Source organism: Somniosus microcephalus, chromosome 1 (assembly GCF_052327205.1).
Source record: "Somniosus microcephalus isolate GS21.2 chromosome 1, FLI_Smic_1.0, whole genome shotgun sequence".
Taxonomy (NCBI): domain Eukaryota; kingdom Metazoa; phylum Chordata; class Chondrichthyes; order Squaliformes; family Somniosidae; genus Somniosus; species Somniosus microcephalus.
In genome coordinates this window covers 410,351,003-410,373,066 of record NC_140987.1, presented here as the reverse complement: position 1 = coordinate 410,373,066, position 22,064 = coordinate 410,351,003, and the positions used below count along the sequence as shown (strand labels likewise).

Genomic DNA, 22,064 nt, shown 5'->3' with positions numbered 1-22,064 from the left:
AAACTGGGGGAGGGAGAGAGAGAGCAACAAACTGGGGGAGGGAGAGAGAGAGAGCAACACAAACTGGGGGAGGGAGAGAGAGCAACACAAACTGGGGGAGGGAGAGAGAGAGAGCAACACAAACGGGGAGGGAGAGAGAGAGAGCAACACAAACTGGGGGAGGGAGAGAGAGAGAGCAACACAAACTGGGGGAGGGAGAGAGAGAGAGAGCGCAACACAAACTGGGGGAGGGAGAGAGAGAGAGCAACACAAACTGGGGGAGGGAGAGAGAGAGCAGCACAAACTGGGGGAGGGAGAGAGAGAGAGCAACACAAACTGGGGGAGAGAGAGAGAGCAGCACAAACTGGGGGAGAGAGAGAGAGCGACACAAACTGGGGGAGAGAGAGAAACACAAACTGGGGGACGGAGAGAGAGAGAGAGCAACACAAACTGGGGGAGGGAGAGAGAGAGCAACACAAACTGGGGGAGGGAGAGAGAGAGAGCAACACAAACTGGGGGAGGGAGAGAGAGAGAGAGCAACACAAACTGGGGGAGGGAGAGAGAGAGCAACACAAACGGGGAGAGAGAGAGAGCAACGCAAACTGGGGGAGAGAGAGAGAGCAACACAAACTGGGGGAGGGAGAGAGAGCAACACAAACTGGGGGAGGGAGAGAGAGAGAGAGCAACACAAACTGGGGGAGGGAGAGAGAGCAACACAAACTGGGGGAGAGAGAGAGAGCAACGCAAACTGGGGGAGAGAGAGAGAGCAACACAAACTGGGGGAGGGAGAGAGAGAGAGCAACACAAACTGGGGGAGAGAGAGAGAGAGCAACACAAACTGGAGGAGAGAGAGAGCAACACAAACGGGGAGGGGGGAGAGAGAGAGCAACACAAACTGGGGGAGGGGGGGAGAGAGAGCAACAGAAACGGGGGGAGAGAGAGAGAGAGAGAGCAACACAAACTGGAGGAGAGAGAGAGAGAGAGCAACACAAACTGGGGGAGAGAGAGCAACACAAACTGGGGGAGGGAGAGAGAGAGAGCAACACAAACTGGGGGAGAGAGAGAGAGCAACACAAACTGGGGGAGGGAGAGAGAGAGCAACACAAACTGGGGGAGGGGGGAAAGAGAGAGAGAGAGCGAGCAACACAAACTGGGGGAGGGAGAGAGAGAGCGCAACACAAACTGGGGGAGGGAGAGAGAGAGAGAGCACAACACAAACTGGGGGAGAGAGAGAGAGAGAGAGCGCAACACAAACTGGGGGAGAGAGAGAGAGAGAGCGAGCAACACAAACTGGGGGAGGGAGAGAGAGAGAGAGCGCAACACAAACTGGGGGAGGGAGAGAGAGAGAGCACAACACAAACTGGGGGAGGGAGAGAGAGAGAGAGCAACACAAACTGGGGGAGGGATAGAGAGAGAGAGCAACACAAACTGGGGGAGGGAGAGAGAGAGAGCTGATGCGCCTCAATACTCCAAGGCTCAAAGTTAACTGGATAAAACTAGGCTTTTATTAGCAAAGAAAGATGCCTGTGTCTTCAACTAGCGTTCTGCTGCAAGACAAGCCTGGGCTTGTCTTAAGTAGGGCCAGGTATGGGCGGAGCCGACACACCCAATGGGGAGAAAGGGGGCGGTGCACTATATACAATACAAGGTAACACAGGAGCAGGCAATACAATATATGTAGTTAAATAGAGTCTGATGAATGACATATTTCATCACAAGAGCAACACAAACTAGGGGAGGGAGAGAGAGAGAGAGAGAGAGAGAGCAACACAAACTGGGGGAGGGAGAGAGAGAGAGAGAGCAACACAAACTGGGAGAGAGAGAGAGAGCAACACAAACTGGGGGAGAGAGAGAGAGAGCAACACAAACTGGGGGAGGGAGAGAGAGAGAGCAACACAAACTGGGAGAGAGAGAGAGAGAGAGCAACGCAAACTGGGAGAGAGAGAGAGAGAGAGAGCAACACAAACTGGGGGAGGGAGAGAGAGAGAGCAACACAAACTGGGGGAGGGAGAGAGAGAGAGAGAGAGAGCAACACAAACTGGGAGAGAGAGCAACACAAACTGGGGGAGGGAGAGAGAGAGAGCAACACAAACTGGGGGAGGGAGAGAGAGAGAGAGCAACACAAACTGGGGGAGGGAGAGAGAGAGAGCAACACAAACTGGGGGAGGGAGAGAGAGAGCAACACAAACTGGGGGAGAGAGAGCAACGCAAACTGGGGGAGAGAGAGAGCAACACAAACTGGGGGAGGGAGAGAGAGAGAGCAACACAAACTGGGGGAGAGAGAGAGAGAGCAACACAAACTGGAGGAGAGAGAGAGAGAGCAACACAAACTGGGGGAGAGAGAGAGAGAGAGCAACACAAACTGGAGGAGATGGGAAAAAATGGGAAAATATTCGCCTGTTTCATCGACTTCAAGAAAGCCTTTGACTCTATATGGCACGAAGGGCTCTATTATAAACTTCTTCAGTGTGGAATAGGGGGCAAAGTCTATGACCTTATTAAATCAATGTATCTGAAAAACAAATGCGGGGTCAAAATTGGAGACAAGCGCACCGATTTCTTCACCCAGAGAAGAGGCGTCCGGCAGGGCTGCAATTTGAGCCCGACCCTGTTCAACATATACATAAATGAATTAGCAGACATGCTGGAGCAAAGCGAGTCACCAGGTCTCCGTCTCCTGGATGGAGAAGTGAAATCCCTGTTCTATGCGGACGACCTGGTCCTGCTGTCTCCCACAGAACAGGGATTACAGCAACAACTAGACCTACTCGACAAATACTGCCAAAATTGGGCTCTAACAGTAAATCTAAAAAAAAACAACATCATGATTTTTCAAAAAAGGCCCAGATGTCAGGAAAACAAATACCAGTTTACCCTCAGTGATACCACTATAGGACACACTATGAGCTACACCTACCTTGGTCTAACTATTACAGCATCAGGGAGCTTCAACATAGCAGTGAATGCACTAAAAGAAAAAGCCCGAAGAGCCCTATATGCAATAAAAAGAAAATTCTACAACATCCAAATCCCAATCAAAATCTGGCTCAAATTATTTGACAGCATAATCCTGCCCATTGCACTGTACGGTAGTGAAGTATGGGGCCTGCTAAATCACCAAAGCTACACCAAATGGGAAAAACACACAATAGAAGCCCTACATGCAGAATTCTGCCGAAGCATCCTTCGCATCCAAAGAAAAACGCCAACAAATGCATGCAGAGCCGAACTAGGCAGATACCCACTGATAATAAACATCCAAAAACGAGCACTAAACTTCCTAAATCACCTCAAATCTAGCTCCCCAGACACCCTTCATTTCAAAGCATTTCAGACCCAAGAGCTAAACCCAGAAAAGAGTCCCCTGAGTCAGCTGCTACTGAAACTAAGTACTCAGCCGGACCCTGACCAACCCCAGACCAACACAGCCGTCCAAACACCAATCCGAGTGAACCAAATCATTAAACAATGCAAAGAAACCTACCTGGAACATTGGAACAAAATAACCGAAAGCCAAAGCAGATTAGAATGTTACCGGGCCCTAAAAAGAGAATATAAACTGGCAGACTACCTCACGACCATCAGAGACACAAAACAGAGACAGACCCTCACCAGGTACAGACTAAGCGACCACCAACTGGAAATTGAAAAAGGCAGATACAAGAAATCCTGGCAGCCTAGAGAGAATAGAATATGCGATCAATGTCTGGCCGGCGAGGTTGAAACAGAAATGCATTTCCTCCTAAAATGCGAAAAATTCAACACATCAAGAAACATATTATTCAACAAGCTAAGCCAAACAACCCCAGATTTCAAGGAATTGGATGACCTGTCAAAATTGAGATTAGTCCTGGGAGAAGGAGACAGACCATACCTTGGGGCCAAATATGTAACAACATGTCACAACCTGAGGACTGTTTAAAATTAAGACTGTTTAAAATTAATATTGAACGTACCAAATGAAGTACAAAGACTGTTTAAAATTAATATTGTTTAAAAGTAATATTGTATGTACCCAACAAATGTCAAATCGATTGACACCTACAAAATGTTTGAAAAAGTACCTTTTTGCTATGTAAGCTTTGGCAATATGGTTCTCTGTAAACTTTCATGCCAATAAAGCATTTGAATTTGAATTTGAATTTGAGAGAGAGAGAGCAACACAAACTGGGGGAGAGAGAGAGCAACACAAACTGGGGGAGGGAGAGAGAGAGAGCAACACAAACTGGGGGAGAGAGAGAGAGCAACACAAACTGGGGGAGGGAGAGAGAGAGCAACACAAACTGGGGGAGGGGGGAGAGAGAGAGCAACACAAACTGGGAGAGAGAGAGAGAGCAACACAAACTGGAGGAGAGAGAGAGAGAGAGAGAGCAACACAAACTGGAGGAGAGAGAGAGAGACCATCAGGGACACAAAACAGAGACAGACCCTCACCAGGTACAGACTAAGCGACCACCAACTGGAAATTGAAAAAGGCAGATACAAGAAATCCTGGCAGCCTAGAGAGAATAGAATATGCGATCAATGTCTGGCCGGCGAGGTTGAAACAGAGATGCATTTCCTCCTAAAATGCGAAAAATTCAACACATCAAGAAACATATTATTCAACAAGCTAAGCCAAACAACCCCAGATTTCAAGGAATTGGATGACCTGTCAAAATTGAGATTAGTCCTAGGAGAAGGAGACAGACCATACCTTGGGGCCAAATATGTAACAACATGTCACAACCTGAGGACTGTTTAAAAATTAAGACTGTTTAAAATTAATATTGAGCGTACCAAATGAAGTACAAAGACTGTTTAAAATTAATATTGTTTAAAAGTAATATTGTATGTAACCAACAAATGTCAAATCGATTGACACCTACAGAATGTTGGAAAACTGTACCTTTTTGCTATGTAAGCTTTGGCAATATGGTTCTCTGTAAACTTTCATGCCAATAAAGCATTTGAATTGGAATTGGAATTGGAATTGGAGCAACACAAACTGGGGGAGAGAGAGAGCAACACAAACTGGAGGAGAGAGAGAGAGAGAGCAACACAAACTGGGGGAGAGAGAGAGAGAGCAACACAAACTGGGGGAGGAAGAGAGAGAGAGAGCAACACAAACTGGGGAGGGAGAGAGAGAGCAACACAAACTGGGAGAGAGTGTACAGCTTAGTCTCACATTTGAAGAATACACGGTTGGGGAAGGTACCAGAGAGCTGTTTGTGCCTGTGGAACTGTACCCCAACAAGGAATCAGTGCTTTTAGCAGAGTAAAGGGAGAAGAAAAATATATTGAAAAAGAATGTGGAGGCATTGCAAAAAAAAAAGATATGGGGGGAAGAATTTGGTTTCAACCATTTTGGGGCACAAACATCGCCTGGGTGCTAACTAGCAAAATTGAGTTTTAGCGCCCCACAAGGGAAGTGGAGCGCTAAATTAAGTGCGCCACTTCCTTCTTAGGGCGCTAACATCGCAGAGCGGGGCAGAGACTTCAGCAGTGCTGCACACTGAGCCGTGTAGCGCTGCCGCGTTCAAAGGCTCCTTCCCTCCCTTTAAAGGAAAGGGCCATCACTGCAAGCTGTGCAATTTTAAAAGTACCTACCTGGACCCCCAAGGCAGCCGCGATCCTGCGCGACCAGACCGGCACTGAAGCAGAGTGATCGATTGCGGGCAGGAACCCGCGAAAAAAACGAGAAGAGGAAAGGTCATTTTTTTATTCCACTTACCTCGGCCACCTCGCCTTTAATCATCACTCCTGAAGCGGCCGGCTGCCCGATGCACACCTCCTGCAGCTGTCGGTGTTTTCGACCAGCGCTGCTGCAGGGGGCGGAGGTCAATTTTGGGTCCGGGGTGCTATCGGGGCAATGTGCACGGCGATGACATCACAATCTCCAGGCGAAGGAGATCGGGGCGCAACACTGTAGCGCCGCTACAAAACTCCCGCCGAATATGGCAGGAGTCGATGTCAGCGTCGCGCCCGGTGACAAAGCCATTAGCGCCCCGTTAGCGCCCCCTGGGGGCACAAAGGCACCCAATTTCACCCCCTAGATCCTAAAAGGGAGACCTTGAAGCTTCTTTGCCTACCCAACCACTGCAGTTAAACATATCCATGAAGTATAGATATATTTTAATTTCAGTTGCTTTTGTGGATAAATCTGAATGAACAGAATTGATAACATTATGTTGATTGGTCCCTTTAAAATCCACATGTACCTTTACTGAGAATTGCAGAGTTAAAGTGGGATCTTTTCTTCTCTGTTTTTGTACTTGTGTCAGTCACTTTGGGGTCGATTTTCTAAAGCTGTCGGGAAGGAGGCGGGACTACAACTTTCGGGTTTTAGTCCCGCCTACATCGACGTTCGGCCAATCCACACGATTTTCCCTTGATTGACCTTGTTAAGCCCGCCCAGCGGGCTCAGCAGGCCAATTAAGGGCCACCCGGCAACAGGTGACGTCACAGACTGAAATTTCATCTGTCAAGAGGCCTTGACAGATGAAATATCAGCGTTTCACAGCTGTTTGAAGCTGTCAAACACTGACAGTCTGACTTCTAACCTGAGTCCTTCTACACAGACTCAGTTAGAAGTCTCACCGGCAATGAAAGCTGAAGGCTGCCACTTTTGACAGCTCGCAGCCATTTTGCTTTCAGTGCCGGCTGAGTGATGGACTCCCGAAACCTAGAGGAAGGAAGGCTGTAAAGGTAAGTACAGGTAATTTAAACTTCTTTACACACTTTAGACACACCAAACACAATTGCCTTTGCACTCATGCACCCTTCACTCACCTAAACACTGACATCGCGACCCCTCCAAGTCCTTCAACCCGACGGCCCGACTCCTCTAACCTGGCGTGGTTTGGAGCCGTCGGGAATCCCACACGACACCCCTCAAAATAGGGATTAGGCTAAAAACTGCCTGTTAACTACCTGTTAACAGGCAGTTAATTGGCACTAATCCCTTCCCGCCTCAGGTCGGTGGGTCCCAGTGTGGGGTGGGTACCCGCCTCCCCTGAAACTTACGTGGAGGCGGGTTTTGGGCGGGATGGTGTCGGGACCCCCGAAATCGGGATTTCCACCCCCCTCCCCACACGCCTGAAATCCCGCCTGACGGCTCCAGGAAAATCGACCCCTTTGACTTAGAGGGAACTCTGAGCAATGTACTGGTAGTTCCTGCTTGAAAATTCTCTATAGTGCACCAAACTGACTAACTCAGTGTAAAATCTGCCAGTCCTTATATGTCGTCTCTTTAATAGGCACACCTTGTGCTATGTCAAGGTCTTTTAGAGACATATTGAAGTTTTCAAGATTATGAAGGGAAATGACAAAATTGATCCAGGTAAATTTGTTCAAAATGGCAAAGGGTTCAAATACCAGGGAACACAAGATAAGAATGAGAAAATTAGTAAAAAAAGGACTTGAATTTATACAGCATCTTTTACATCCTCAGGAAGTCGCAACTAGTGAGTTACTTTCAAGGTGTAGTCACTGTTGTTATATAGGCAAATGAAATCAATGACCAGTTAAGTTTTTTTGGTGATTATAGTTGGGGGATTAAGAGGACATCTCCCCTGCTCTTCTTTGAACTGCCATGAACAGGAAGACAGGGCCTTGTTTTAATGGCTCACCTGAAAGATACCTCCAACAATACAGCATGCTGTCAGTACTGCATGGAAGTTTCAGCCTACATTATGAGACCAAGGCCTAGAAATTCGGTGGCGCCCCCAGTCTCGCCAGGGCGCCGGAAGTACCGCCCTGGAAGGAGTCGCGAGCGCCCGCCGGAAATTCAGTTTGAGCGCCCCAAACGGAAGCGCGGCGCTACTCGAGGCGCCCCGCATCCGTCTTGGGGCGCTGCAACTGAAGTTCGCAGCACAACGTGCCGCAGTGCCACACGCTGCGGCACGGCGCGCTGCGGTACTGCAGGCCTTCCTCCCCTTCTTAAAGGGGAGGGGCCTGCTGCAGCGCGATCTAAGATCGCGAGTGCTGGCAAAACAAAAGAGCCCGGCACTGAGGAGAAGTGCCGGGCTCTTGGGAGACAGCCGGCACAACGCGTGGGGGGGGGGGGACCTCAGGAGGCCGGGGATGGCGGCGCGGAGAGGTGCCGGCAGGCGGCCAGCAAAAAAAATGGCCGCCCCGCACCTCAGCGCCTCTACCGCCGCAGGTAGGCCCCCCTGAACCGGTCGCAAATTGCGACCAGCGTTACAGCAGGGGGCGCTACCAAATTTCGCGATCGGGGCGGTAGCGGGGCGCTGCGCACACCGATGACGCTAAATTTCGCGGGAGGTGTGGCCAGTGGCGCTAAACCCACTAAGTGCCCTCTTTGGGCGCTAACTGGTGGCGCAGCCCACCGAATTTCTAGGCCCAAGTCTTGGAAAGGGGCTATAACTCAACCTTCTGATGCAGATGTGAGAGTGCTTTCGCAGTGCTAAGCTAACATTTTAGGAAGTTAGGAGTAAGAAAGGAAGTCAGGCAGAACTTGTTCTCTCAAAGAAGGATACTGAATCAGGAAGTGACCATTAGATTCAAACAAATGGATTACTAAATTATGAGATTCACTTTTCTGTGGGTGTGTTCTTCAGTGTTTTTAACAGACTTTTCTAAATGATCTTTCTTCTTCTTCTCCAGGATTATATACTATCCCTGTGCTCCCCAGAACATAAGAAGTGTGAGAGCATAACATCAACATTGCGGAAACAATTAATTGAGCTGAAAGATACTATTGAATATGAAAGTCAAGCTGTACTGGAAATAAAAGAGAAGCGTGTAGAGATAACAGGAGGACAGATTAACGTAATGACTGCCTGGTCAATGTTTGAGAAGTTGAATATGGAGAACAGTTCCTCCAAAGAAGACGGGAGCCTTCATCTAGAGATTGGTGACTGTAGCGCAGATTCTGAGGACTGGACGAGCTCTGAAAGTGATTCAGAACAACTCCCTAATAAGAAAAAAGGGACTGAGATTATGAGCAAACCACACCGGCAACTCTGCCGCTCTCCTTGCCTCGAACGGCCAGTCCTTTCCAAATGCAGTGTCCTGCAGGACTTTCAAAGTGAGGACAGTAAACCCAAACTGGATGAGGGATGCAAGTCTGCTAGTTTAGATAAAGAATACCAGGCCAAGATGGAGTTCGCCTTAAAACTAGGATATTCAGGAGAACAGATACAAACTGTGCTCAATAAACTGGGGTCAGATGCTCTCATTAATGACATTTTAGCTGAGCTGGTCAGACTTGGGAACAAAAGTGAGTCTGAGTCACAGCCAAACAGTATGGGTAATACAGGTACCCTGGTGTCCAGGGGCCAATGTGTGAAGGAGATCACCAGCCCAGAGCTGTCTTTGGAAGATGAAGTTGTGGATGATTCTGACAATTTGAGGCCTATAGTCATTGATGGAAGTAATGTGGCAATGAGGTATGTCCAAAGATTTTCTCCAAAGGTAGTTGAAGTTATGTCATACTCCAAATGTACATTTTTATGCCTCCCCCTCCAAGGTGCTAACTCTTTGCTGGAGTATAGTCCTACAGGTGATGGTCGCCATTCTTCATGTGTGAACATTGACAGTGAGTGTCAGCAGACATCACAGCGGAACCCCATCCAGTCCTCACTTAACATCCACACACACATCCAGCAGGATAGTAATCAATAGCGAGAACCCTGCTTAATTTCCCTCCCCATAACTGGTCCAGGTGGCCATGTTTTGCCAGTGGCTGTCAAATTTATCATCCTTGACTTTTTTTTTACCTCGGGCTCCTTCCAGGCTGTTACAGGTGAAATCACTCACATCTCCCAGCCTGTAGTGCACAGCTGCTTCAAGCAGGTCACCAGTGCCTTATGTGCCAGGCCAACCACTGCATGACCTTTCCCATGGCTGCCAACAGCCAGAATGGCTGGCTTCCCTCATGTCCAACATGTTACAGACTGCACTTATGACAAGCCAGCAGCTTTTTTCAATGGGAGGGGCTATCACTCAATTAATGTCCAGCTGGTGTGTGATCACCCTCGAATGATTATGTAAGTCTGTGCCAGTGTCGCAGGCAGCTGTCATGATGCCTGAATCCTCCGACAGTCATCCATCCCCCCACTTGCACCCTTCCAGGATCGTAAGAGGGTGACTGCTTGAGGACAAGGGCTACCCCATGCACACATGGCTGAGGACAATCCTCTGCAATCCCACTACACCTGAACAGCTCAGGTACAGTCACAGTCATAGGACTACCGGGAACATCATTGAGCAGAGTGTTGAGGTATTGAAGCAAAGGTTCTGGTGCTTGGATAGGTCTGGCAGTTTCCCCCACACAAACTCTGTCGCATCATTGGAATGTGCAGCCTGCTGATTCCTCTCCCCCGAAAAGTTGCGCAAAGCCCCTCTGCATTAATAGAACTTGTCACCACCCCACACTCCCTTAATCCCGCATTATAGAACACTGAAGTCATTCTGTTGCCAGGTGTAATTGAGAGAGATGAAGAAATGAAGTGTTGTACTGAGCCTTGCTACTCTTGTGAGGTATCCTGCATTGAACCCAGGTTCTAAGGGTGATGCTCCCGGAGCTGACAATTTCTGCCACCTCTCTCCATCCAGGTCTGGTGTATGTCAATCTTTGCAGTCTTCCTGCCACTCGCAGGAAAGAGCACGTCCCTCCTTGCCCTCACCTCTTCCAACAGTGTCCCTAGGAGGCCTCAGAGAACCATGGGACATGCTTCCGACTCATTCCTGCAGAACATTTTCTTGCAGCAATCTCACAGAGCAATCTGCCAGAAGAGAATTGCCACCTCCCTTTAAGAGGTGCATTCCTGCTTTAAATAGGCCTTTGGAGGCTGCTGGAAATTACACCCAGAAAATGGGTGGGCTTCATGTTCCAAACGCGATTGGGTGTGAAGCCCACTAGTCAAATGTTAATTAGGCCTGGGAGTTAAAATACTCTGGGCCTAAAATTTAGGCAGGTGTGGTTCACACTTGTCCCCTGCTCTGCCCTCCCACCCACTTGAAACACGTTCCAACTTAAAATAACCCTTTGGACTTTTCAGCCTTCAAGGAGATTTCGTAGAAGTGATCTTATAGAAATATGTATGATAAAGAAAGAACCTGCATTTATATAGCACTTTTCATGACCTTAGGACTCCCAATAGTAAGACAGTTAACAGTAAAGGTAAATGTGGAAAATTAATGTAAAGTAAATGGTGTGAATTGGACAAGGGGACACAGGTTCAGGCTAGTAGAGGGCTGATTTAGGACTGATATCAGGCAGTGCTCCTTCATACAAACAGTGATCAATACATAACAGGAACTTCCAGACAGTACAGTGGAGCTGGAAACCCTGAATTCATTTAAGAACCAATTGGATGCTGCAATGGGGCACTGTAGAATATCTCCAGATGGATGAAGATGGGGCATATGGCCTCCCTCATCCATAGTTATCTTGTGGTACAGTGCAGTCAGATGCAGCTCCCTTTACTTTGCCCCCAACAACATGTCATAGCCCTAGCATTAGAAGGGCATTTCCTGGTGTATCAGTGTGATAGTTTTTCACTCCCCACAAAGACAATTGTTGTGGTCATTCTGAATGAGATTGCCAATTCAGGGATGGCTCATTTCCAAACTCATTTTCTGTAGGATCCTTGCATCCATCTGTCTGGTCTGAATTTAAACCTAGGTCCCCGAGGTGAAAGACCAAAGTTTAGCCCACTACAGCACCCAGTTTCCCTATTTTAGCAGCAAAGTGCCCTTTAGGTAAATTATCACTGGACCTGAGCATTGCCAGCTGAAGGTTATTCATACCTAACTGTGGGCACAATTCCAGCCTAATGCTTTGCTTGGATAACAAGGAAAGGAGCTGCTATTGGACTAAAGTGGAAGAGTGCATTTTACAATTAAAAAAAATATTTGTAAAGAAGTTATTATATTTTAATAAGGGAATTCTATTTATCTGGGGATTTGCCACACTATCAAACCCAGTGCAATTAATTAATGCAGCCTTTAATCATCCCCTTTCTGTTCTGTCATGGGCTTTTATTGCTATGTTGTAAGAATCTTTATAATCCGGTCTGTTAGGCAAATCTCTGTCTCAGGAAGTATAGTTGAAATATATTTAATTATGGGGTGTTATCTGCATAAAATTACAAAGGGGCTTGTTTGTGTCCTACTCACTGCTAAAGACTACCTTTGCAACACTGCTTTACTGATATGAAATGACCAATTTCAAATGACTTAAGAAATGAGAAAGGATGACATTGCTCACCCAGTGGGCAAAGGCACTGCTCAGTGTCACACTGATGCCATGCAAACCAAAAAACAGCCAGGTTCCATCCCCGTTCTGTGGCGAGATGGCTGATTTCAGCTGAACCAGCAGTCGGGCGGTACAATTAGCCTAAGCACCCTAGGCTAATCAGGTTAACAACTCAATTCACAATCCTGATTACTATCCACATTTCTTTGATTGGAAAGCATGCGCGTGCGGACGTCAAGTGAGGACAGGATTGGGCTTGGCTGTGATGCCTTTCATGGTGAACAGCCCGTTGATGCTCTCTGTCCAGGCTTGTACATGAAGAATAGTCAGTTAGACAAGTTATTGGTGAGAAAATGAAAATAAAATGATATTTGGTGCCTTCCACTCTTGCCCTTTTCCTTTCTTTTTCATGCACAATCACAACACTTGATTGCTACATATCCATGATTCCTATTTCATTCTTTAAAGCAGATTTCCTGCTAACCACTTCAAGATCTTGTACTGCTCCATGCCTGGTTCTTTTCCCACTATCCAAGCTCCCGATATGCCCACCGGGAGAGGTAAAGGTTAACGATACAACTGCTCCTCCCTGGAAAATCTCGTTCTGGCAAAGAACTATACAAAATAAGACAAAAGGTGGGAAAAAAGTGAAATGGACAAGGGGGGGAAAAAAACCTCTTTCAAAAAGAATTCCTGCTGAGACGCAGAATTATGATGTTGTTTGCCCACCGTAATTAGTGATGGCGTATTGACATTGTAGAGCGAATGCAGTTAAGAAATGAAGGCAGAAAGCGTTGAATGTAGCACTGTGTGAAATGTATAATACCCCAGCTGGGCCTATTTTTATAGATTCTTTGCTATTCTAGAGAATATAATTAATTCCTCCCACGAAGGCCTACGCACGGTGATGCTTTTCATGATATCATCTGCGTCTTCCCTAAATTTCAAAGTAGTCGATAATGAGCTGGGCAACAACACCTGTTCTCTAAAATCCAATTTTCTGGAGTGACTGAGGAAACGGTGTCGCTTGCAGCTTTGTAAAAACCTATTTTTTTTTTCTTTTTATAATCGCATTGTGACCCCAGCTGCAGGCCACGCAATTTAGTTTATTTTAAAATAAAGCGTAAAGCTTTTTTTTTCATAATATGCAATTACTTTGTGCATCTAATTTGCAATCCTGTTGTAAGACATACTTAGCATGCAATGAAAAAAAGTTTCATCTCCTTACTCCACTTCAGAAATGCAATCATTCTTGTGTTATAAATGTTCCGTAATTACAATAAATCTCTGTCCCCATACTGTCCCACTCGTGTGACTTCACAATTACATCAGCCACGATGCCAGCCAAGGTCAAACTTAAAGCACGAAATTGATCAAAGCTTTAATTTCCTCTTGTAGTCATGGAAACAAAGAAGTGTTCTCTTGCCTTGGGATTCAGTTGGCTGCGGAATATTTCCTGGAAAAAGGACACAAAGACATCACAGTGTTTGTTCCTGCGTGGAGGAAAGAACAGTCCAGGCCAGATGCACCCATTAAAGGTAGCTAGACTTGTCACAACGTGATGATGGTTTAATGATCTGATCATATAAAAATAGATTACTTTTTTTTAAATGTGAAAGCAGGAAGATCTGAAGTAAAAATAGAAAATGCTGGAAATACACATCAATTCCATCAGTATCTGAAAAACGAGTGGGGGGAAATATTAACTTTTCAAATGGAGACCGTACTCACACGTGAGGCGCATTTCAGGGTGGATTATAGTGGGAATTGTTGCGAGCTGCTCCCCAACCACTGTCACTATCTGCAGGATTTTCTGCTGGAAGTGGCCATGACAGTGAGTATACCCAGTCCGCCCACATTAGGTGGGTGCATGAAAGATATAGGATGTTGATAGGAAAAAGTCTTCTGATGTATTTTAGTAACAACTGGGTGTTAGTAATGCCATTGCTTTCCTGGCATCCAGCATTGCTAAGTGGAATGGAGGCAGGGGAATCACAAATAACTATAGGAAGGATGTGATTGCTTTGGAGAGGGTGCAGAGGAGATTCACCAGGATGTTACCTGGGCTGGAGCGCTTCAGCTATGAAGAAAGACTGGACAGGCTGGGGTTGTTTTCCTTGGAGCAGAGAAGGCTGAGGGGGGACCTGATTGAGGTGTACAAAATTATGAGGGGCATAGATAGGGTAGATAGAAGGGAACTTTTCCCCTTAGTAGAGGAGTCAATAACCAGGGGGCATAGTTTCAAGGTAAGGGGCAGGAGGTTTAGAGGGGATTTGAGGAAGAACTTTTTCACCCAGAGGGTGGTTGGAATCTGGAACTCACTGCCTGAAAGGGTGGTAGAGGCAGGAACCCTCACAACATTCAAGAAGCATTTGGATGAGCACTTGAAATGCCATAGCATACAAGGCTACAGACCAAATGCTGGAAAATGGGATTAGATTAGACAGGGCTTGATGGCTGGTGCGGACGCGATGGGCCGAAGGGCCTCTTTCTGTGCTGTATAACTCTATGGCCTAGAAATTCAGTTGTTTGCGCCAGCCGCTAGCGCCTTAGGAGGAGGAGAAGTGGGGTGCTAAGCGGCTAGCGCCCGGGCGCAGCGCAATCTGCGCCTCTCGTGAACTTCAGTTAAGATTTAGCGGCGGCGCAAAACCTTTGCGCGCGCTCAGCTGCGCGCGCAGATCCTGACGTCATTTCATGGTGCAACGCCCTTTGTGCGCCCCGAACTGGAAATTCAGTGGCGCCGGCCTATTGTGCGCCTGGCGCCCCTAGCGACTGGTAGAGGGGAACGGTTCCCAGTCGCTGCGAGGCGCGGGGGGCGCTAATTAAAGGGGACTCCTCCTGCAGTATAAATGGCAGCCATTTTGCACCACTCCTTCTTTGTGAGAGACGGATCTTTGGAGAGAGACAAAGGTAGAGAGCTTTCTGGTTTGGCTCAACACTCGCACAGGTACTTGTGGCTTCAGGCCACAGCTTTGCACTTGTCTTTAACTTCAGTGTCATAGCATTGATTGGAAACATATAATGGGGGCTGCAATGGGTGGAAACATTGGGCTTCTCCATTGCATTCAAAGGGCTCAGAGACGCCATCAGAGAGTGCCAGTCATGGCCAGACGGAGAAGGGGCAACAGGCGTCGGCAAAGGAGGCCTTACCCACCCAGGGTATACCGCCAGCAGTTCTCATATCTGAACATGTCTGAGGAGCAGTGTGTTCGGAGGCTGCGATTCAGAAGGGCGGTGGTCACTGAGATCTGCCACCTGCTTCGCGGAGATCTGCAGCCACAGCTGAGGAGCAGGACGTCTCTGTCGGTGGCAGTGAAGGTGACGGTGGCTCTCAGCTTCTATGCCACCGGCTCCTTCCAATCCGCTACTGGGGACATTTCCAACATCTCCCAGTTTGCGGTACATTGCTGCATCCGCCAGGTGACCAATGCCCTTTTCAGAAGGAGACGTCAGTTCATCTCCTTCCCCATGACCGTTGACAAGCAGCAAGAGCGTGCAATGGGCTTTGCAGCATTAGCGGGCTTCCCCATGGTGCAGGGCACCATTGACTGCACGCATGTGGCTTTGCGGGCACCTCTAGAGAATGCCGAGGATTACCGCAACCGGAAGGGCTACCATTCGCTCAACGTGCAGTTGGTGTGTGACCACAGACAGCTCATCCTAGCTGTCAATGCCCGCTTTCCAGGCAGCAGCCACGATGCCTTCATCCTGCGCCAGACTTCTGTGGCAGACATGTTCGAGGCCCAGCCTCACCCACAAGGATGGCTTCTCGGGGACAAAGGCTATCCTTTGTGCACCTGGCTGATGACCCCGCTCCGTGCGCCCAGCACCCCTGCTGAAGAGGGATACAATGACAGCCATCAAGCAACCAGGAACATAATTGAGCAAACAATCGGCGTGCTGAAGCAACGGTTCTGCTGTCTGGATCGTTCCGGGGGAGCCCTACAGTACTCGCCTGAGTGAGTCTCCCATTTCGTTGTCGTGTGCTGCATGCTGCACAACCTGGCTATCCGCAGGACTCAGCCACTGCCAGCAGACATTGGAGGACCACCAGAGGAGGAGGAGGAGGAGGACCAGCACAGGAGGGAGGCAGAAAGTGCAAGGGCCGCTCGTCGGCGGCTTATTGCAAGTCGGTTCTAGGCCCCCTCTCAGGGAATGGCTTGTGCCAATGGCAGAAGATGAATGTAGCCGCTCCACAAGCCCTCAGCCGAGCAGGGCAACCAGGACTTCCAAAAGAAAGCACGGACACTGCGATTTAAGAATTTTTTTTACTGTGATACCTCTGTGCCCTTCCCACATGACAAACTAATGGAGAGAAACCCCCCCCAAAAACACAAATACACCAGTCTCGGCCTTTACAAGTAAAACAAATATACCAGTCTCGGCCTTTAAATATGAAACAAATACACCAGTCTCAGCCTTTATATAGGAAACAAATACACCAGTCTCGGCTTTTATAAGTAAAACAAAACATTTGGCCACACCTTCTACTTTTTCCCCTGCGAGGGTGATCCGTTTCGCTTCCGTGACTGGCCCCTACCTGCCCTGCAGCTCCTCCTCAATGGGACCCCAGTGGCAGCAGCAAGGCTGGGGGAAGGCTGCTGAGGGCCAGATGATGAGACGGCAGATGCCCTTGGGGGTCGGCCTGGACCAGCTCTGGGACTGGAGGGGCCGGCTGCTGACTGCTCCAACTCTGCTTGGGCGGCAGCAGTCTGTCCAACAGCTGGTCGCAGCTGCAATGGAGGAGTGACAGTGTTGGCTGCAGGAATGCTGCCAACCTGACAGATCACAGGCACTCCCTGGTCGGCTGATACATTGGCACGCGCACGGGCCAGCACTGCAGCATGCGCAGCAATCTGCTGAGGCACAGACTGCTGGGCTGCTGCGACACAGCGAGTGCCCCGGCGATGCCTGGCCGATCCAGCGAGTGTGGCAGCAGTTAGTGCCCGTGTGGCCCTGGTCTGTGTCTGCATGACAGTAGCCAGTGAATGCACGGCACGACTGAGCACTTGGCTAGAAGCCGCCTGTGAAGCAGCGAAGTCCTGCTGACTCCTAGCCTGTGCTGCCGCGATGTCCTGCAGACTCCTGGCCTGTGCTGCACTGAATTGTTGCAGACTCCTGGCCTGTGCTGCACTGAATTGTTGCAGACTCCTGGCCTGTGCTGCCCCGAATTCCTGCACACTCCTTGCCAGTGACTCTATGGAGTCAGGCATCCTTGCCACTGCAGCCATGAGCTCAGTGTGCCTGCGCTCAGCCTGGGCGCCCATTTCCGCTAGGAGCCGCACCTCCTCTGCTCTCACCGTAGCAGGACTGGAGGCCGCACTCACCCTCCGGGGAGAAGGCCGCCGAGCTTCCCCACCCCTCCCGCATTGCTGCAGCCCGCTGGTCCCTGGAGCTTCACTATCCTCCGACCCTTCCCCCCTGCTCCCCTCCAGGGAAGACGTGTCACCATCATGGCCATGGGCTGCCTCGGCTGAGGGTGTCCCTGATGGGCTGGCTTCCTCTTCCTCCTCCTCTATGTCTGTCTCGGACACAGTGCCAGCTTGAGGGGCCGCCTCCTCACCTGGCGAGTCACCATCTGAAAGCAGGGAGGCACAAGAGTTGCTTTAGAGTGAGGACAGGGCGGCAGCGAGGGAGGCATGAGTGCTGCTGTGCACTGCATTGGTTCGATAGTGGCAAAGGATGCTGGTGTGAGGCGCAAGTGGAAAGGGAGAGGTCAAAAAGGTGATGACCTTACCATTGGTGCCCAGAACAGAGTCAGCATCTCCAGTGGCGATGGGGCCACTCAGCCGGCCTGCCATGATCCGCTCCACTCGCTGCTCGAGGTCGCTCAGCTGTTTCAGGTCAGGACGGCCTCCCCCGGTCTGTCGCTGCTGTCTTCTGTTATGCGCCAGCTTGGCCTGCAAGAGAAAGGACCGCCTCTACGTACAGTGTCAAGCCCTGATCTTGCCCGCACTGCCTCCTATGTTCGATTAGCCCTGACAGTGTCAAGCCCTGATCTTGCCCGCACTGCCTCCCATGATCGAATAGCCCTGACAGTGTCTAAAGTCCTGATTGCGCAAGTGCTTTTCCTGACAGTCCCATAGCTGCTGGATGAGGGCTGGCCATTAGGGCTTTTAGACCTGTTTGACCATAAAGTGAGGTGCACATGCAGGGATGAGGAGGATACTGGAAAGGGTACTCATCCTGACAACCCGAGTGAGGTCGTTGAATTTTTTCCGGCACTGGGTTGGTGTCCTGCCAGCCACGCTGTTGGACGTGACCCTGTTTGCCACATCCCTCCATGCTTTCCGATATTCGGCGGGCAGCGGCCTCCTGCCACCCTCAGGGAAGAGGATATGGCGCCTGCAGTCCACTGCGCCAACCAGCAGCCTCAGGTCACCCTCGCCGAAGTGCTGCGCTCTCTCCCTGGCCTTCTCCATTCTCCTGGGCGTGGAGCTGTTCCAGAAGCAGTGTTCAGGCCTTGCCTTAGGGCTGCAGTATGCAGGGCGTGGCAGCCAAGCAATTCCACCCTCCCCCTTTAAGTGCTGACCGGCGCCTGACTGTCTGCCCTCAATGAGCACCTCGCCGCACCTGCGCTGCGCCCGCCTTCGGTGTTTGCGCCCCGGATCGCTGGCTTAGCGCCTAATGATAGTCGTGCATCGCCTGCTTTAGCTCTTGGGGTGATGCAACTGAATATCGGCGAAGGTGGCGCTAAGTTAGCGAACGCCATGCTGTAGCGCCCCAAACGTGGCTATACTGAATTTCTAGGCCTATGACTCTATAACAGGGTTACCTTGCCTAGTGCATTGTGGAGACTTAAAAATACATCTTAAAAACTGGCACAGCCAGCCATACTGTACTGGAATAAGAGCTGCAGACATTTTCCTTCCCTCCTTTACGAGATGGCTGAGCTGGCGACCCCAGAAATCCCACCAGCAGCTGAGCACCAATATTCAAATTAGCCTGACTCCCGAAGCTCTGGCAGGCTCAGGGCAGGGTTACACCAGGGGTGGGATTCCCACCCTAATGCACTGCCAATAGGAATCCTGCCACAGAGCAATACCTAGGCCTGCATGTCAGTAGGCTGTTCAACTATGGGTGGCATCAGAGCCAAGTCTGATAATGTTCTCACTTTGATGTCCACAACATTACACTTCTCAGCAGCAGTCACTGAATAGTGATCAGGAGTGATAACTCTGCCAGATCTATTGTAATTACTCCACAGCCCAGGGGAGCCCAACTGAATTTAGTTAACTCCGCACTGACCAGGAATCAAACCCGAGATACATTTGGTTTACAATAGAGTAAGTCAGACAATTTTTGGAAATCACTTTGATTAATCTATTAATCTCGTCTCTATTTTGCACCTTGTATTTTCATGTTTTACGTTCTGAATAAGTGTAGCGCTACTGCAAAAGTGACCCTTCCAGTTTGGTTTTTCAGTGCTGTTGAGAATGGGTTGATAATGACAGTTTTTAATGTACTTTAAAAGACCAGTTAAATGTTCCACTTGACACCATCTCACTCATACAGTGTTGAATGTGTTTGTTTTATAAAATTTTGATTTAATACCAAAGTAATTACTCAATTCTGCAGATCAAGAAATATTGCGCAAACTTGAGAAAGAGAAAATTCTGGTCTTCACACCATCGCGACGGGTGCAAGGGAGGAGAGTGGTGTGCTACGATGATCGATTCATAGTGAAGCTGGCCTTTGACTCCGATGGTATTATTGTGTCAAATGATAACTACAGGGATCTGCAGAATGAGAAACCTGAGTGGAAGAAATTTATAGAGGAACGTCTTCTAATGTACTCCTTTGTCAACGACAAGTAAGTGTTGTAAACACAAATGTCTTGTTTTATATGTAATGGTGTCCTTTTTCTATTTTAAAAAAAAACAATTGTGCCCATCAAGATAAGGTCTGTTAGTCTTGGGAATGGAAAACTTTTCATTTCAGACATCCAATGTCAGTGTCAAGCCCTCCCAGATGAGGTATAGAAGTGGATTAGATACAAAATAAAACTCAATCCACTCTGCCCCAACAAAGCATCTCAACCTCAATTCTAGAAGTGAACATTTTTCTACCAGCATGGACCTGTTGGGCCGAATGGCCTGTTTCTGTGCTGTAAATACCATGTAATGTAATATTTCCCAGACCAGCCATGAGATTGTCACTTTATTTTCAATTGGGGGCAGTTTTGTGCTGTACTCTGAGAGTGCCCAAATGTATTTCATGTAGGGCAATACAGGTAGACTATCCTTTATCTGAACTTCCGAAAACCTCTGAAAACCGAAAGTTTTTTCGTTCAGCGTAAGTCGTGCGCACGACATGACCCGAGTGGCGCAAAACATGACAGGAGTGGTCCTCCGGGGCCCAGAACAAGAATTCCTGCAGATTGTCGACACGCCGGCCTTCGCTCTCGATGTTAAGTGTGACTGAGGGAGCTCTGCCTTTCCCTGTGAGCAGGGCAGAGGGTCACAGAGTTCCCTCCTGGGTAGGAGATTGCAGGCCGAGCCGGGCAGTGTGAAGGAGGTACCGGGAGAGTGAACCCAACAATACAGCGGCCCGTCCGATAGCTGCAGCGGCCCGTCTGATATTCTTTCCCCCCCCCCACCCCCGACCTGATTTGCGGGCCAGCTTAGCGTAGGATTCAGCCGGTATCCGGCTTTCCCACAACTGGTGGTGGCAGTCGAGCCCCAGACCCCCGCTAAGTCAAGGAATTCAGAGAAGCAGGAAGGGGAATGAGACACGGAGCAGGGGGAGCTGTAAACAAACTGTGAGCAGCAGCACAGAGAAGCAGGAAGGGGAATGAGACACGGAACAGTCGCAAGAGGTAGCCTGAACTTTAAAAATTTATATTAAATACAAATACTAATTACCAAATTAATTTAATGTTCAGAGTTTCCCAGTCTGAAATAATACCTTCTGAAATCCGAAAATTTCCGAAAACCGAAACACAGCTGGTCCCAAGGTTTTCGGACAAGGGATAGTCAACCTGTACAGCCAGCAGACAGTGGAGACTTCCATCCATTCAGTCTGGGCTACATTTGAACCTGGGTTCCAAAGGTGAACGCCCAGAATGTAACTCAGTACAATAATGTGCAAAATTTGTATGAGTTGCATGTAAATGACCAGTGGTTTGTTTCATTATTTCAAGGTTCATGCCCCCCGATGATCCTTTAGGACGTCACGGTCCCAGCTTGGATAACTTCCTGCGAAAGCGTCCCGTTATACCAGAACACAAGAAACAGCCGTGTCCTTATGGTAAGTATTAGTAACTTGCTGATAATTAGATCTGTAAATCTAGTTGGCTCTTAACTGTTTTGACCAATTTTAAATTTGTTCAAAAAAAACTGTAAGAAAACATTTGCCAAGAAATTTGTCTTGGGTGGCGGTGCAAAGCGGGCGGTATCGGATTGGCCGCCCATTATACGGCGGGCCTGATATTGCAGTCAATGGAGCGGAATATCAGGCGCTACGTATAACGGGTGGCCAATCCGATACCGCTCGCTCTGCGCCATTGCCCGAGATGAAATTTCTAGCCCACAATCTGGTATTTGCCAGTTTTCTCCCTTTCTTTCTTGGTGGTGCTGACTCTTGCTAATGTATCATTGCATGGGTGCTGGCAGCCCTGTTGTCACATCCAAGTGGCGATTCTTTGCATATGAGTCTAGACAATTAAGTGTGGACAGGCTATTCAACTGTTGAGGGCTTCACAGCCAGTCACGATAACAGTCTTGCCCAATGTCCACACAGATGCACTATCCAGCAAGGATAATGATCAGAAGCGGAACCTGAGATTACATCATGACCTCAGTGATCTAAATGATCAAACCTGGGGTCTTCTGATTTGGGTGATGATGTCATTACTCACTAGACCATAAGGGGAGCAGAA

General features: G+C 48.8%; 1 protein-coding gene across 2 annotated transcripts in view; it reads left to right on the top strand.

Annotated features, from left to right (window-relative positions):
* zc3h12b (zinc finger CCCH-type containing 12B) overlaps window positions 1-22,064 on the top strand; it is a 140,230-nt gene that overhangs the window by 111,243 nt on the left and 6,923 nt on the right. For both annotated transcript variants that reach the window (XM_085998914.1, XM_085998921.1), the window contains exons 2-5: window positions 8,587-9,371; window positions 13,583-13,722; window positions 19,763-19,997; window positions 21,327-21,433. In XM_085998914.1, the coding sequence (XP_085855040.1) occupies window positions 8,587-9,371; window positions 13,583-13,722; window positions 19,763-19,997; window positions 21,327-21,433 (1,267 nt within the window). The remainder of the gene's footprint in view (window positions 1-8,586; window positions 9,372-13,582; window positions 13,723-19,762; window positions 19,998-21,326; window positions 21,434-22,064) is intronic.